At 60.0% G+C, this 14,148-nt stretch overlaps 5 protein-coding genes across 5 annotated transcripts; 1 reads left to right on the forward strand and 4 right to left on the reverse strand.

Moving 5' to 3' along the window:
- Positions 1-347: 347 nt before the first annotated feature.
- BDZ90DRAFT_173381 (hypothetical protein) lies at positions 348-912 on the reverse strand. Its single transcript, XM_025503709.1, has one exon. It carries the CDS (start codon positions 829-831, stop codon positions 511-513), a length of 321 nt encoding a protein of 106 aa, XP_025362453.1. The 5' UTR covers positions 832-912; the 3' UTR covers positions 348-510.
- Positions 913-1,767: 855 nt separating this feature from the next.
- Positions 1,768-4,944, reverse strand: BDZ90DRAFT_227091 (hypothetical protein; the record flags this gene model as incomplete). Its single annotated transcript, XM_025504737.1, has 6 exons — positions 1,768-2,192; positions 2,242-2,356; positions 2,408-3,679; positions 3,794-3,876; positions 3,943-4,296; positions 4,419-4,944. The coding sequence occupies 6 exons, from the start codon at positions 4,942-4,944 to the stop codon at positions 1,768-1,770; spliced, it is 2,775 nt and encodes a 924-aa protein (XP_025362454.1).
- Positions 4,945-5,530: 586 nt separating this feature from the next.
- Positions 5,531-9,460, reverse strand: BDZ90DRAFT_227092 (hypothetical protein; the record flags this gene model as incomplete). Its single annotated transcript, XM_025504738.1, has 8 exons — positions 5,531-5,590; positions 5,653-6,712; positions 6,753-7,152; positions 7,243-7,576; positions 7,853-7,893; positions 8,403-8,518; positions 9,165-9,305; positions 9,348-9,460. 8 exons carry the CDS (start codon positions 9,458-9,460, stop codon positions 5,531-5,533), a joined length of 2,265 nt encoding a protein of 754 aa, XP_025362455.1.
- A 781-nt stretch (positions 9,461-10,241) lies between these two features.
- On the reverse strand, positions 10,242-11,132 carry BDZ90DRAFT_232226 (hypothetical protein). The gene has a single exon (XM_025506175.1). The coding sequence runs from the start codon at positions 11,114-11,116 to the stop codon at positions 10,397-10,399; it is 720 nt and encodes a 239-aa protein (XP_025362456.1). The 5' UTR covers positions 11,117-11,132; the 3' UTR covers positions 10,242-10,396.
- A 160-nt stretch (positions 11,133-11,292) lies between these two features.
- On the forward strand, positions 11,293-13,152 carry BDZ90DRAFT_232227 (hypothetical protein). The gene has a single exon (XM_025506176.1). It carries the CDS (start codon positions 11,464-11,466, stop codon positions 13,000-13,002), a length of 1,539 nt encoding a protein of 512 aa, XP_025362457.1. The 5' UTR covers positions 11,293-11,463; the 3' UTR covers positions 13,003-13,152.
- The last annotated feature ends 996 nt before the right edge of the window (positions 13,153-14,148 follow it).

The raw sequence follows: 14,148 nt of genomic DNA on the forward strand, positions 1-14,148 counted from the left end.
ACGATGCGGCGATGCGGTGAGGCACATACTCAACGTTCTGTGGCTGGTCGAGTTGGCGCGCTGGCGTACGAGCTGTGGTGTTGCGGTTCAGAGTGCGGAACCCAGCTGAGCTTGACGCTGGATTTGGATCGCCGAGGCAACCAAGTCGACTCCTCCTGCACCTAACGGCCGGGCGCAAACGCATGTCCACTTGCTCCCCCAGAGACCCCTCATCCTCCAGCAGGCTAGGAGAGCTTCCTTGCGTCCTGCGCTGCTGCTCTTCGCGTACCTCGAGTGCTCTCTCGTAGCTCGTACATCGTGCCCCGGCGATTGGCCTGCCACGCAATACAGATTGAGTGGCTGGACTGGGCGCGCACGAGCCTTATCGGCTACCAGCAGCAAGTGATCGAGACAGAAGAGTGAAATAAAGCTCGCGTGCGTGCGGAGAGCGTGGGCCTAAATCCAGGGTCCAAGCTCATCAATGTCTGAGCGTCGCAACCATGGCACCTGTGGCGATGAGGATGCAAAGCTTCACGAGACAGTGATGCCGATCATGACGAACGATGAAACGACGATGATGACGAGCGTCTGGTATTTTCGAATTGCAGACAAAGCCAAGACTCGTCGTGCAGCCGCCGTGTGTTCGGTTGGTCTGACCTCGATTCCGCGACACACGCTTGGTTCCGCGCCTGCGAGCCTGCAGTCGTGCGCGTCTGCCGTCTGCTTCGGTGAGTGCGGGCTTGGCGGCTCAGAGTGAGGCTTATCTGATGCGACGCGTTGGGAGGAGCAGCGAGAACGAGGCTGCGTACGGGCGCGAAGCCTCTGAGCCAACATGTCTTCCGCGCTCATCATTCACTTCGCGAGGATGTCGTGACAACCGCAAATCTCTCCTCTTCCTTCGGCGCTCCACCTGCCTAGCGTCAGTCTGCCTTAGCGCTCGCGCCTGTCCACCTCCTTCCCTGATCCTCGCTCACATCTCCTCCTCCTGCCACAATCCTCTCCGACTCGAGATGACTACCCATGATTGAGGTTGAGGTTGTGCGGCACCGCCCGGGGCGAGGCGGACCAGCACAGTGGAACTTGATTGGATTCGCCTGCCCAAAGCCAGCGAGACGGCAGCCATGAGCAGCGCCGGCGAAGAGGATCGACTACGCGGCTACGAGGAGAAGATTGTTCAGGCGCATCAGAGAGATGCTGATTTGTCCTTTGCCGGACTGTCACCATCTTGATGCTGCTATAGTGCTCTCTGCCCGCTGAAAGCCGATAGCAGCACCGCGAATCCAGCGACGACCTGGCTTTGAGATCACAACTTTCGAGGGCAAGACCGTGGACGCAAAGGTTGAGAAGTAGCACAGGCTTGACGTGCAATCGGATATCGCGTGTTGATGCTATTATGGTATTGAATGATAGGCCTTGACAGTGACATGGATCTCTTCTCGTGTGCTACTTCGCCCGCATCGTGTCCTGGACGCAAGCCCGCGCCAGCTCTGTGCGCGCAATCGTCCTCTCTTATCGTGTCTTTGCAACTGCTCAGACTCCGCGTGTATGTCCTTCAAGTGCCTTGTGACCAGTAGTACCTCCCTCGTGCACACTCTTTTTGGCGCGCCTACATCCTCTCCCTCGCACACGTTTCCTTCCCAATGCAGCCTCTGCTCGTCTCTTATTGCGGGACTTCCCCCTCCCAGCCCTCGCTGAAGCTCGCCGCCATCACTGCAGGCAAAAGCCATGTCCTTCCAATCCTCGCTTGGTCGCGGCCCTCACTCGTCCGCACTCATCCGCTCCTATGCCCTAAAATTGCAGCGCACCTGTCGGCAGCGCGACTTTCGGGAAAGGCTTGCGTCCCTTGGACCAGTCCTGCCTCAGCGCATTGAGACAATCGTATTGCGCTACTCGGACAGCTGCCTTGTGCCACTTGTACTGATACCACGGGCTTGCTGGCACGATGTTGTCGCCGGTCACTGCGGGGCGCCTAATCCAGGTCTTGAACTTCTCAGCGCTCCAGCATGAGGGGGGGGAGATGTTCGTGACGAAGTCAGCCTTGAGCTCACCAGCGACCCAAGGCCCTTCGCCGAAAAGTGCCTCCATCAGGGCGGTCGGAAGGGAGACGGTGGTCTTCTTGTCTGGGACAATCGTCCAACTATGCCCACTGCGACGGACGGTCCAGGGGTTCACTGTCACTCCAGCAGGATAGGGGTATGGGCGCGGCGCCAAGCCTGCGATCTCGCGCAAGCTGTTCATCATGAGCTGGGCTCATTATGCGACCTTGCTTCTTGACGTCGTTACTAATCTGGGGAACGAATTTGTGAGTGAACATCCTCCACGCTCCGTTTGAAGCCATGAGCTCAAAGCCCAGATGCGCCTCTTCGGGCAATGGAGCCTATCTATGCTGGTAGTCCAAGGGCCGTTGACCATTGAGGGTAGCACGGACCAAGACGGTAGGGTGCCTTTCCTGACTGCCGCGCGCAACCTTGTGATGACCCAGCAGCGCCCTCATTCGCTCTTGCTCCGCCTTGCGACCCTTGTTGGTTCCGATCTTGACGACGCGGCGCTTGCCATCCTCCTCCTCGACCAAAAGCTGCCTCAAGTCCCTCATGAGCCATCTGCCCGCGACGAGCCTCTGCAAACGAGGCTTGAGGTTGGAAAAATCGGGACACGCAGCCTTGCAGGCCTCGATGTCGGCCTCAATTGCCCTCTTCTGCTCGAGACGCTCGGCCTTGTCAGCATCGCTCCTCCAGGAGAAAAGCTGATCCGATACTCGCTCGTACGGGGCACTCAAAGGTATTTGACCGCTGTGCATCTTGAGAGGATATTTGTCCGTGCCCTTGACCTTGCCATCAGCGCGGCAAATCTCAACGACCATGCCGCGGCGGATGGGGGCCTCCTCCCACCAGCTTGCGACGATGAGCTCGCTCGGGTCGTCGGACGCGTCGATGTAGCGGACGCGTGCTGAAGCGGTGCCAGACGCCTCACCTGGGAAAAGAGCTTCCATCCTGCCGGCAAGCACGACGATATTCAGAGCCTTAAAGACGCTCTCACGCTTCCACTCCTGTGGCATGCCAGCAAAGTACAGGCTGGACATCATCGCCTCCTGCATAGCGCGAGCGTATGCCAGGAATGCAGTCGCGTCTGCCGCTCGCTGCCTCGCCGCCGCCACGTTGCTGGTCGCCGTGTCTGCCACTGCGTTGGCGAGCGTCGACGTCGCCAGGGCCAGCTTCGTCATTCCCACAACCTCACGATAATCGTCGAGGCCGGTGCGATCTGTGAGCTTCGCATTCCCAGGGTAGCGCGGCCCGTCGATGGCCATGTTGCCGTTCAGGCCAGTGACGTTGTGGAGCGAGGGAAGGGCAACGTTGGCTCTCGCCTTGAGAATCCCCGGCAGCCTTTGGCAGGCTCCGACGTTGGCGGCGAGGAGAGGCTCCAGCACCGACAAGAGGAGGTCCTGCTCCTTGAGCGGCACGCGATCGTTGATACGTGCCCAGTCGAAGCAGAGCACCTCTTTCCCGGCTGCGTATTGGTAATGCAGCGGGAAAAACCTGGCACCGACAGCCTCGGCCTTGACGACTTGCGCCCTGTGGTGACCTCCCCTCCTTGCCCAGAAGAAGCTCTTGCCCAGGTAGACGGCAGCCCACGAATTGGCGTCGAGGACCATCTCGGCGTATACGACGCAGCGGGGCACAGCCGAGAGGTCGGAGCTTGCCGTCTTGATGACGCCGTCGAGCGAAGCGGCAGCACGAGAGCGGATTCAGTCGGCGGAAGGGGTCTGGTTGGCGTCTAGCTGGGTCATGATCTCCTGGAAGAAGGGCGTGAACGCGACATCGCCCCTCTTGATGGCGGTCTCGAGCGCTCCGATACCACGGTTGAGGGTGGGAGGGATCTGGCACTTGAGATCCACTTGCTCTGCGAGGCGGAGTAAGGCGCGTGAGTACGGGCAGAACAGCGATTACGCGCGTCTAGCAGACTTACCCCCCGCGATCTTCCTCAGGAGACGGAAGCCCTTCTCCAGCGACGTGCCGGGCTGACCAGTCTTGGGCTCTGGCCTGGCCAAGAGGGTGTACATCTTGCGGCTCTCTCGATCCTTGAGAAACGTCGCCTTTGTCGTGACGATCGGAGTCTCGAACCACTCCGTGCCGTCGTTGTCGACGAAGTCTGGCTCAGCATCGGCTGCGGGCTTGCTGCGCCACGCCTCTTCCCTCTCGCGCACCAGCTGGAGGAACGCCCGAGGGTCGACGCCTACATCGCTGAGCAGGCGAATCTCGTCCCCGTCGCCCAGCGCAGCGCTTGATGTTCCGTCTCCTTGCTCTGCATCCCCTTCTCCCTCTGCCGATGCGTCCCTTAAGGCGCCACAGAGGCGAGCGGCCAGCGCTTCCGTAGCCTCTTTTTCATCCTCGTCGTCTCCTCGGCCTCGCTCGGCTCCCAGTCGCTGTCGTCGCTGTCCGTACCCCCCTTGGATGCAGACTTGGCCGAGCCTGGCCTGCTTCTCTTTGAGGATGAAGCGGCCTGCGGCTTCTTCGAAGACGAGGCCGCAGCGGAGGAGGAGGAGGAGGAGGAAGAAGTGGCAACCCCTTTGCGACCAGACGCGGAGGGGGAGGAGGAGAAGGAGGAGGAGGAGGAGGAGGAGCAAGTAGCGTCGCGCTTGCTGCCAGACGACGAGGAGGAGGTAGCACCTCGTTTGCGGCCAGAGTAGGAAGAGGAGGAGGAGGTAGCGTTGCGCTTCATGAGAGGGACTTGCCTACGTCTCTTGATGTAGGCCTTGTCTTGGCCTTGCAGTCCTTCTTTATCCTCGCTGAGGTAGCCTACATGCCCAGAGGTACCTTGGTCCAACCATGCTGGTCGCAGTTGGTAATGCCACGCTGCTCGAGAAGCTCGTGGAGGGCCTGCTTCCAATGCCGGCTTCAAGGACCTGGCCACAGTGCCCTTGCCCTGGCGACGCTCGCGATACGCGGCCTCGTCGATGCACTGCGGCATGGCTGTGGACGACGAGTGGTGGAGCTTGGCGTGGGCGGTGAAGCTTGGTCTGACGACGAATGTCCGCACGCTTTTTTGAGTCGGTCAGAGCCTTCATGGCGGCTTTGCGAGCCGAACGCGAGGAGTTCATCGTGGGCAGCTTACGACGAGGAGTGAAGACCTCTGAAGTGGCCAGGAGTCACCTCTCCGCCGTTGCTCGACGCCCTACTTGGCTCGAATCGGTCTTGGTGGCCCTCGCCCCAGTCTGGCGCTTACGTGGCTCCTGCCTAGCGTGAGCATCCGCGGCTCAATTCCTTCTCGAGCAATCGACGTTCGGCGCTACCTCTCGAAGCAAGAAGGTCGGCCTGGCCATCATGGCTGCGCTTGGAGATTGAGCGCCCTCGTCGCCACCGGTGTGTGAAAGATCGCTGTCACAGCGCTGTGGGCTTCCCTTTTAACCTTATAAGAGCATAAGAGCACAGGTGCGATGGCGAAGGTGCTGGGCCCGACTTGACGGGCACGAGGCAAGCAGTCGATCAGCTTTGCTGATTGGGAGCTGGAGGAGTTAATTTTGAACCGCCTGTGTACCACCGCGCACAACTGAAGACTACTGTATCGTAGGAAGACATCGCGAGGCAATGCTAGGCGTGCAGTCGAGCACGACATGCTATGAGTAGCCGCGGGAAGATGAGGTTGGTGGGTAGGCGCGAGTATATGCAGGAAACCCACTTTGACGGGTCCCATGCTACTGGCACTCGTCGTGGTTGTTGTGGCCGCAGAGAAGCAGGCGAAAGTCCTTGGGCACGTATTTTCGGCCATTGTGTACGCGTCGTAGTCGCTGTCCTCCTCTGCGCTCCAGTCATCATCGCCTTCGTCGTCCAATAAGGCGTCGGGGTCCTTCACGTCCAGCCAGTCCGCCTTTGGTAGCGCTGTCCCCCGAGCGGCTGCCTGCTCTCCCTGGCTCAACACGACTGCAAGCAGCATCGCAAGCCGGTACGAAATCCAACATTCGTCGTGGTTGCTGTGTCGACGCAGCGCGTTATGACAGCGGAGGATGAGGCGAATGTTGCCGGGCACGTATCCGTGGCCATCGTGAAGGCGATCCACGGACGCCAGCGTCATGGGCAGCACCATGCCATCAGCGCTCAGAAAGGCGTCTTTGCCTGCCCTGCGCTCCAAGCAGAAACCCTCCACGTCGCCAACAGTGAGGAAGTTCCAGTCCCCGCTGCGCTGCTCTGTACTTGAGCTCGTTCCACCGGATGGTGGCGAGCTCGCGGTTTCGCTGGCGCTCATCGTCCAGAATGGGAGGCGGAGGGGAGAAGACGAGGTGCATGCCGGCGTCGAGGGTGCGACCAGGATTGCCGTCAATGGGAGAACCGAAGAGAGGAGTGAAAGAGGGACCAAGGGCTTCGCAAGAGCTGGCGATGTGACGCAGAAGGACGCGAGCCTCGTCCATTGAGCACGTGTACTTGAGGAAGTTGCATGCGTTGCAGAGCATCTGCACGTTTCCCGCAAATACAGCCAACCAGAGACGATCTGGTCCGCAGAAGCATTGTGTGGCTCCGGTGCCCAGGGATGCGTCTGATACCAGTAGACACTGTTGAGCACGGTCCCAACAAGACTGTCGGCTGGGTAGGTGGGCCGAGGAGGCGCTTGGTTTGCCTTGGCATGCCCGCGGACATGACCGCCCGCATCCTCATCTTCCTCGCCATCTTCCATCACCTCCATCGCGCCGGTCAAGATGACAGCGTCCTCATCTAGACCATCTCCCGCTTCCTCCAATTCCCCACTTTGTGTAGCCTCGTCGCCTGTGACCGTCGCTGCCGCACCTCACGCGCCTCCTCCGCCCGGTAGCACTGTCACTGGCGAGAGCACTGCCTGCAGCCCTTTCCCTGAGTTGCACGTCGGAGTAATTCCTTCGCCTGCCGAGCCGCGTCAATTCTGCCCCACACAGCGCGCACTTGTTGCCTTGTTCGTGCAGCTTGGCCTCGAGAAGGTCGCTCAGCTGCTGGCGCGAAGGAGGCGCAGGGTCGTCCGGATTACGCTGACAGGCTTCCAGCCAACGGTCCCGTGCGTTCTTGTCGAGACGCGTCATGAAAGCGCCGTCCCCGATGATGTAGGCGGGCGGGCCTTCGGCAACTCGCTCCCAGATGTCCTCCAGTGCCGTTGTCCATGCCTCCAGCTCACCAGGTCGCAGTAGCTCGCTGGCAGGGACGTTAAGCTGAGCACCTGCGGGCCTTCGAGCCCAGCGACGGATGATGGGCGCAAGTGCGACGGCCGAAATCGCATCCTCGGTACTTCAGAGGGGGAAATCGTCACCCGTGCCGTGCGTGATTGCACCGACTATCCCTCGAAGCTCGATTTCGTCGTACGTCCCGATGAGAACCGACTCCTGCAGGTGGTTCTGTCCCTGGCGCCTGAGGCGGCTACGAAGGACCGGCAGGAGGTCTTGCAGATCGGCGGGGAACGGGTAGCCGTCGATGCGCAGGTGAGGGAGACTGGGCAAAAGACCCAGCGACAGGACGTACGCCCGGAGGGAAGGATGAGCATCTGCTCGAGTAGCTTCTGCCAGCACTGGAGCTGGATCATCTCCCTCCGCCATGGCCAGAAATTGCTCGATGAGATCGTCGTAGCGATCCTCGATCTCACCTTCCTGCGAAGTGAGATGAAAAGCAGCGCATGATTTGGCCGAGTCATCGCATCGTCTGGCAAGAAGCTGTGGGGACGACACCACGCCGGAGATCGCGAGGTACGAGACTGCACCCCTTTCGTCGGTGACACGGGCGCTGCAGCCATTCGAGATGATGAGTGGTAGCGTGAGCGGCTGGCAGAGAGTGATGCTGCCTGTGCGCGTGAGAAGCGGGGTGTGAGAGGAGGCTGCAATCAGCATATGGCGTGTCGCGACTCGGCATACCCAACTTTGACATACCTTCAGCTCGTCTTTCAATCTGCTTCGAGGTATGTCAGAGCCTGACGAGGTCGCGTATGCAGATCACATCGTCTTGAGAGAGATCGAAGGCGCCGAGGATGTATCACTAGTCGCGGAGATGCTTCATAGGTCAGTCACGCGTGTCTTCTCGGCCGAAACAGCTTCGCCCACGACTCACCAGCGGCCCGTCAATAAGCAAAGCGATGCGATTGGTGCTCTGGCCCAGAGACTGGTTTCACCGTATCACTGCGTGTTCCCATCTCCATTAGCTCTTGTGCTTGCAAAGAGCGTAAAACTGGTTCAGACGACGGTCCATGATCTGGGTGGTGTCGTTTGAGTGTCGGTCGCGGAGTTGGACTAGAGCAGTAGTATGATCGCTTGCTGCCAGGATCGAGCGTGAATGACTGAGCAATCTGGCTGTGCTTGACGATGAGTGGCGCAGGCTCAAATTTCGGAGGTCCTGCGATGACGGAAGCAAGGTGACAGGACAAGGCGGGACCGTCTCCATCGTGCTTGACGAGCGAAGTGGGCAGAGAGCTGATAGACTGACTTGGAGTCGCTGTGATTAGCGGTGACGCCTGCTGGCTGAGCGCGCCACCGCTGATGGGATGCGTAGCGTAGTCTTGGGCTGTGCGCGCGGTGGTACGTGAGGAGGCGATTGATGGCCTGGGAGTTGGTCGAAGCAGGGAGGGGCTCAATGAAGTAAGAGGGAGATGGGTGCAGATGGTAGGGAAGGGAGAAAGAGAGCGGGGCCACGATCACAATCTCGACCTAATCATCGAGCGAGCTCAGGCGGTGCGGTGCAGAGCAGAGCGGCTGGGCGGCAATGCGGGCCAGGGCGCGCGCGGCGCTTGATTGGTTCAAGCGAGCGAGATGAGCGGCGGCGAGCAACGACGAGGATCGACGGTGCGGACGTGACTCGAGGGGGCAAAGCAGTCAGGGCCAGCCAGAAATGAGCAAATTGATCACTCCCATCCCCCGAGGAACAAGCATGCAATCAGCTTGGCGGGCCGTCAACATTGATCAAGCAGGGTCGAGAACAAAGGAATCGCGAGACGAGCAGGCTTACTCGCGGTCCATCAAAGTGCAAGAGTCATGGAAGGGAGTCCGGAGCGGGTATCTGGATGAAGGGGGAGGCGAATGGGAAGAATGATCAAGTCCGCTCGCCCTGGTGTTGTAGAGTGTCCGAATTGCTCAATCAGGCTGGGTCGACCTGGCGCCTTTGGCACTGCTGATATTCGCTTTGGAGGGAGTCGTGGCGACATCAGTCTTGTTGACATCGGCTTTGCAGTGAACGACAGATCCTACGCACCTGCTCCAACGAGGTGCTGAGATCAACATAGCCTCTCTGAAGCGCCTCTTCACGCTGCGCAGCTGCATCTTCTCGAGCTCGACGTCTTCGAGTCGCTGCTGGCAGACCGTCAAGTGGTTGGCCAAATCAATGATCTGTCTTCTGAGGACTTGTTCGGCCGCCTATGCGCTCTGCAGGTCGTACTCTAGTCTGTTGATGCTGCTCTTGAGGTCTTTATGGCGCTCAAAGTCTTCTCGGATGCGATTGAAGTACGAGACGGCCTCGAGTTCCTTTGCTTGCTGCTCTTCGGCAAACATGGTCTTGCTTGTTGAGCTTTGGTTCGGTTAGACTAGCCTGCGCTCAGACCCCTCTTTGCCCCTATCTGGTCTCTTGAGCTCGCGTCTGTATCTCCTTCAGCTTCTCTCTTCTGACTGGTCACTCTGATTCGACGTGCTTCACATCACAGTGCTTGAGTCCAATGGGGGAGTCGCAGGAGGCGTCATTGCCTTGTGACGGCCTTCGACATAGGAACAGGAGATGGCAAAGAGGAGGTGGCACCTCGTATGACTTGCGTCGGAGAGAGTCTTGGTAGACAGGACATGAGAGGACAGCAGCAGCAAGATGTGACGAAGACTGGATCAGAGTAACCCTGGTGGCGCCAGCTTGCTCGTCAGATGAATAGCGCCTGATGGTCGTGCGGTAGATTTGCTCGGTGGTGATGATGGTAGAGAGTCAAGAAAGGAGGGGCCGCCGCGGTCTCAGATGATGGCCGCCCCCTCGAGACGCGGCTCGCCTCAGTCTCGCAAGACTCAAACGGCCTCACTCATGACTCACCAGCAGTACGTAGCGAGGCACCAGCCGAATGATGCGGCTATCAGATTTTCCTCCTTGACCCCTCACCATCAGAGATTCTACTCTCTTTCATCGAAGGAACATTGTCCCCGGATCTCGCCTAATGAAAATAGTTGCTGATCTCCCTCTCGTCTCGCCTCTCCATCTCCCTCCCATCTTATATGTATCGTCAATTCGCATGCACATTAATCAGTCAGCTCGACTGGGCAGCAAACACGACCGAGTAGCACGGTAGTCTGAGCAAAACGGATGTATTGGCATGACTTGGGAATAGATGTTGGTGCTGTTTGGTATGATGCGGAGCAATGAGCACTGTTCTTCTGGTCCTACTTTCTGTGCACTCTCCTCCTTCTGCCTCTGCTTCCACGCCTCATCACCTCCTCTGCACTCGATGATCCTGCTTAATTGCTGTGACGATGGCAGCCATGATTGCGGGCTCGCTGGCCAGGAGTTTTGCACGCTTCAGCGTCATCGTAGACGATATCGCAGTCGCAGCTTGCGCCCTCGGTGAGCGCAATGTCGCTGGCTGTCTCGGCCTGTGACAGCGGTGCCAGTAAGTGCGGTGCCGTGATGGGTGAAAAGGAGGATGAAGTCGTCTGTGGCGCTTGCTCGTGGCTGATCTCGACGTTGCGGCTGTTCTTTGCGAAGTTGGGTGGCTGATCTTGCTCAACGCCCTTGTCGTCGGTGGGTGAAGGCAGCATGGCCGCATACAGACTCAAGTCGCAGCTGCTAGTCCTCGTTCGTGACGTACTACACCCCGCAGCACTCTCCCTGCTCATTGTCCCCCACTCCCTCTCCAGCCTGGCTACCCTCGTCTTCAAGTCGCCGAGCTCTCCCTCTTTCTTCGCCTCAGCATCGTCCCTGTCCCTCAAATCCACCTCAATCTGGCCGTGCAGCTTCTCCATGTGCGCCTGTAGAGCCGCAATCCTCTGCCTATCAACGCCTCTCTGGCTTTCCAGCTCGATCACACGCGCCTGTAGCACGGCCGCTTGGGTGGATCTTAGTGCTGATGTTGACTTGAGCTGTCTGAACTTCGCGATGTGCGATCGCAGTGATGTGATTGTACTCCGTAGTGCTTGCTGATCATCCTCGCCGCGAGAAGAGGCAGGCGGATCGGCCATGCTGCGCGTGTGCGTGATGTTGGTTGATTGCGAGGTCAAGAGGCGCGAGGAGAGCGGGCCAGATGCAACGTCGCCCGCCCTCCTCGGCTCGACGCTTCGACACACTGGCGGGCGGGTCGAAATCTCATCTTGTGCGGGCGGCGCTTCGCTTGGCTCGACTCGACTTGATTCCCTGAAGCCACCCACCACCAATGAGGAGCCGCGACGCTCGCTCAGCTCACCGCCCGCCCGCCCGTGTGCGTGCGAGCAAAATGCAAAGTGGGTCCTCGAGATGAAGTTGTGCCCTTGACTTGACTCTCACAACTGACCCTCGCCCTCATCCTCTCGCATCACTCGCGCCACTCGCCATGCCTGGCGCCCGGCCACAGCCACACTCAGCGATCCCTCGCCCTCACCCCTCGATAGCCTGGCCAGACCCACCTCCTCGCCCAGCATCTCCGCCGCCGCAGAGCGCACGACTTGACTCTTTGCCTCTCCCATCATCATCATTACCATCACACCCTCATCCGCCCGTCGCACCACGCTCAATGCTCCCCCCGCCGCACGGCAGCCTACCTTCCAAGCCTACTGTCAAGAAGGGCGTACTAGCATCAGCTCCCCGCGCTCGCCATCTCATCGGCTTCAGCGAAGGACTGCGCAGCGTTCCGGCGCCTAAAGACGTGCAAGAGATGCTGGCTGAGCGTAGGAGAGAGGATGGAGACGAGGAGCCAGCAGCCACATACCCGCCACCACCGCCCGCACCCACCCCACGCTTCTTACCTCTACGCCGAGAATCGAGCATCGCCGAGGAGTGGGATAATGCCACTTCTACCTCTTCTACCCCTTCTGTGACCAACTTCTCCGCTCGAGGAGCTACGGCCGAATGGATCAACAAGCTCGGCGAGGCGGATGTAGCTGCTCACCCTGACGACTGGGCGGGCAGTGCTGCATCTTACCACGAGGACGACGAAGACGAGCAGCAAGAGCATCTCGAACTCGGTGCAGAAGCACGCTGCGTCGCAGAGGCGAGCCCTTCAGCCGCAGAGGTCGCCGAAATGCGAGACATCCAGCCGCGTTTGGAGGCTAAGAGGAATGCCAGGAAGGCGAAGCAGAAAGAGGCAAAGATGAGGAAGAGAAGAGAGAGGGAAGCGCAGGTGGCTGCGCAGCCACAGGAGGCCGTTTATGGTGCGGGAACCAACGGAGTAACAACAGCAGCTTGGAATGAAGCACCGCGCACGAGCGCCGGCCCTGATGCAAAGGAAGCAGCTTCAATTCCTTTCCCAAGCCTGCAGGTTGCGCAATCTTACCAGCAACAGCCTGTTCAGTCGGTCGCACACGCAGCATCAGCGTGGGACGATCCAGCTGGCCTGCTCGACCCCGAGCCTACTGCGTCGCTCAGTACCATCCAGCGCACATCTCCAGCGGATCAGGCACAAGCTCCTCCCCAAGACTCCTCAAGGAATGGCGCATGGGATGAATCCCTCACTCCCGTCGCCCCATCAGCAGCTCCTCGTCACCCTGCTTCAGGGCGACACCAGCGAGGCACCTTCTACAAAGGACAGAGAAGCGGTCGCAACTATGCTCGAGCAGCCGCTTCGCGCGGGACTCCTTTCACAGAGCTGATCGGGCCCCCGTCCATGCAGCTGGATCTGGATGCCTGGGATAGTGCCTACGATGCGCCGGTGAAGGGAGCCTCGATGAAGGCGGCGAAGCAGCCAGCAGGAGCAGATGGTATTGAGGCGGAGGGGAGTGCCAAAACACAGGGCAAGAAGAAGGGCTGGAAGAGCGCCAAAGGAAAGGAGCGCGCTCTGACCACCACCGTTACTGCTCAGAGGAATGGAAATGCAGGATCAGTCGGGTGCCGAAGGGAGACGAAGCAAGCCGAGCAGGAGGTTGGGTGGGATTGATGGGGAGACATCAGCCCGTAGCGCTCTCACACATTTGCCCTGATGGGCTCCACGCACACAAGACCAACAGGCCACCATACCCACCGCATCAACGCACTCGCATATCGCCGCCATCACCACCCACGTCATCACTCAATCAATCACATCGATTCTCTTCGACCAAAGCCTGACGTCACTCCCGCACCCGCACCCAGTCAAAAGCTACTTGAAAGAGTGATATTTTTCAAGCTGCCGCGCGTTGCGCATCTACATACTACTATACAAACTCGCTCGCTCGCTCGCCACGCTCAAACCCTCCCCTCCCCCTCCCTCGCCCCATTCCACCACGACCCCACCCCTCTCCCCCACCCAGCCGCAACACTAGCCGCCGTCGACCCCCACCCCTGGCGGGACGCCTCCGCACCTGCGCCTGACCCGCCTTCCTGCCCAGTAGTCGAAGCCCTACGCTCATACTCGCCCCCACTTGCATCATCCCCCGCGGCCACGAGCGCGGGTACATGTTCCGCGGACGGCGAGGAGGAGGAGGCATGGAAGACGTCTCGCGCAGCACGGTGCGTTCGTCCACTGGATCGACGTGCTGAATGATTCGTACTTGCCGTCCCGCCCAGAGAACCTCCCGAGCCCGCACTCGCGCTCGCGCTCGCGCTGGAAGTCGAGGAAGCGGCAGGTGAGACGGAGCCGTCCTGCGTAGTCGGGGGGAGGAGAGTCTGCTGCTGCTGCTGGCGCGAACGACGCGAAGAGGATCGGTTGGGCGTGCTCGCCTGCGAGGAGGAAGAGGGGCGAGAGCTACTGTCCCGCGGCGGCGGCGGCGCGGCGGCTGCACTGTACGGTGGCGGGCTGGGCGAGTTGGATCTCCCGCCAGGTGCTGCGGTGGAGATGGCGGGGAAGTAGCTGCCTGTTCCTTGCCTGGTCGTCGTTCTGCTCCCACTCTCCGGCCTCGCCTCGCCGCGTCTACGATAGCGCCTTTCCCCACCGCTGAGTGCGTGCAGACTGATGTCCAAATTGTTGGGAGTCGGCGGGTTGTGCGTATACGCTGAGCCCGCCGAGGCGGCGGATGTGCTGCGCTCTCGGAGGTCGGGGGCTGCGTACGCCGTTTGGGAGTCCTCGTCTTCCTCGGAGTCGGTATGGTCGCTTCGCGCAGCCAGG

The sequence above is a fragment of the Jaminaea rosea genome (genome assembly GCF_003144245.1).
Source record: "Jaminaea rosea strain MCA 5214 unplaced genomic scaffold BDZ90scaffold_6, whole genome shotgun sequence".
Taxonomy (NCBI): domain Eukaryota; kingdom Fungi; phylum Basidiomycota; class Exobasidiomycetes; order Microstromatales; genus Jaminaea; species Jaminaea rosea.